The sequence below is a fragment of the Frankliniella occidentalis genome, unplaced genomic scaffold (assembly GCF_000697945.3).
Source record: "Frankliniella occidentalis isolate FOCC.00 unplaced genomic scaffold, Focc_3.1 Scaffold129, whole genome shotgun sequence".
NCBI classification, from domain to species: domain Eukaryota; kingdom Metazoa; phylum Arthropoda; class Insecta; order Thysanoptera; family Thripidae; genus Frankliniella; species Frankliniella occidentalis.
In genome coordinates, this window is record NW_026267256.1 from 649,812 (window position 1) to 651,685 (window position 1,874).

The 1,874-nt window shown below is 51.9% G+C and overlaps 1 protein-coding gene across 2 annotated transcripts in view; it reads right to left on the bottom strand.

Moving 5' to 3' along the window:
• Window positions 1-1,874, bottom strand: part of LOC113213256 (polyamine-modulated factor 1-binding protein 1-like) — a 20,910-nt gene that overhangs the window by 7,289 nt on the left and 11,747 nt on the right. Inside the window, exons 10-13 of one of the 2 annotated variants that reach the window (XM_052270612.1) lie at window positions 1,792-1,849; window positions 1,584-1,709; window positions 1,320-1,501; window positions 1,067-1,239 (exon numbers count right to left, since the gene is read on the bottom strand). In XM_052270612.1, coding sequence (XP_052126572.1) covers window positions 1,067-1,239; window positions 1,320-1,501; window positions 1,584-1,709; window positions 1,792-1,849 — 539 coding nt within the window. Of the gene's footprint in view, window positions 1-971; window positions 1,240-1,319; window positions 1,502-1,583; window positions 1,710-1,791; window positions 1,850-1,874 lie in introns of those variants that run through there. The other variant, XM_026432264.2, reaches the window with a different exon arrangement.

The following is a 1,874-nucleotide window of genomic DNA, read 5'->3' on the forward strand; positions in this document are numbered from 1 at the left end:
GCTCACGTCGCTCAGGACCTCGAGCTCAACGGATTGGAGTGGATCCTGACCGGTACGGAGAGCCGGGGCAGCCCGGGCAGAGCAGGAGGGGGCAGCCAGCAGGACCAGCAGGGAGCACGGAGGTAGAGGGCGTTCGGCGCCGCGGTCGCTGTGGTCGGGCGGGCGTGAGGGAAAGGGGTCGCGAGGGCGCTGGGCGAGAGCAGGATAGCGGGTGTGTGGGGAAGGGGCGGGCTTCCAGCCAGCGAGATCCACGCTCGCTGAGCAAATAAAGGGGAAAGATGGAGCGTGGAAAACCAGCCGAGTGTATCCTCGCCCCGCCCCGCCGGCGGCGCTGGCATCAGATTGAGGGAGACGTAACTCGTCTCGCGCGGAGGACGGCGACGAAGCCTTAGATATTATTTTCCTTGTGTAAACTACACACGCGCGCCCCACGCGAGGCAGGCGCCACGCCGCGCTACGCCACGCCACCCCTCCCACCCCCGCACCTGAGCAAGCGCGCGCTGAGCGTCTGGTGGAGAGAGAGCGAGGCACCTTTATTCACATATTCTGAATTTCTCAGGTGGCGCTGCGCTGCGCGGCGTGACGACGTCACGGAGGGAGAGAGAGGACAGGCATTTAAAATTACAACGCCCTCATACATAGCGTCTCCAACGGTGAGGCGGGCCTCCCCCCTCCTTACACCACCACCACAACTAGCCCAGCTACGAAGATGTTCTTCCACATCCGTGGAGGCAGGCAGGCTGTCCTGTTCATTCGCGAGTTGAGCCTCCAGATTTTTAAGGTTTGTGTGTGTGAGAAAGAGAGCGAAAGTTGGTGAGCGAATGTGAACGAATGAGAGGGGGGATTTTCGTTTCAGCGCGAAGGGCTCGGCCCCACTCGGCCCGCAGAGCTTCTGCCTCCTCTAAACAGCGGGCAGGTGGGGCAGGGAATGCCGATAGAAACCCCTTATGCTGAGTATCCTTGAGTTTGCTTCATGAAGTAACCAAACTGTTTTATTTTTGTAATACTTCCGCCACCACTTCCACCACCAACTGGTACGTGCAGGAGAATCAGTGGGATGACCTACCAGGTTCGATGGGAGGTAGACAAGGGGCACCTGGATTCATCACCAGAGAAGTCCGCTGCTGGGAAGAGCCATAGAGAAGAGAGGAGAATGCACGCAAGTCATCTTCTTTTTCTTGCTCCAAACAAGATAGGCGGGTTTTCAGAGTTAACACTTCCTCCTGAAGCAGCTCTAGTCTGAAACAATACATCAGAAATGTTAGGGCTCTACAGAGGTGCAACAAACAAGAGGCCTATTGTGTGTGCTTAACACTTACTTGTCTTCTAATTCCTCTTTGGACAATGTGCTGCTCTCCAATGAAATTAAAGCAGCTGACTTTTTCGCACCATTGCCAAACTGGCGTTTCATTGTAGAAAAGGGACCCATTTTATCCATTTCAAGGCGGGCTAATTTTGCTTCTAGTCTTGCCAGTCTTTGTCTCTCATGGCGCAGGGCACTCTGGTAAACAAAACAGAAAGAAATTCCTTCATTATCATCTCTTATGCTAGTTTCAATATGTCAAGTGAAACAGATCACATACTTTGTGTTTATCACACTCATGGCGGGTATCATTTAGTCTTCGGTTCACAGTACCTACTAGTTCTAGAAGTTTCTTTGTTTCAATTTCTGACAATGACATTTTGGGATTTTCTTTTATAGTAATTTCCTAGTGAAGGATAGAAAAGTAAAATATGTATCACACACATCAAAAACATCCAAGTGAAGTATGGAGGAATTCTGGTACTGACTGTAGGGCATGCAACTGTAGCAGGCATCACCAGAGATTCTGCAACTTCCCCACAACACCTACATACACAACAAAATTAGAATT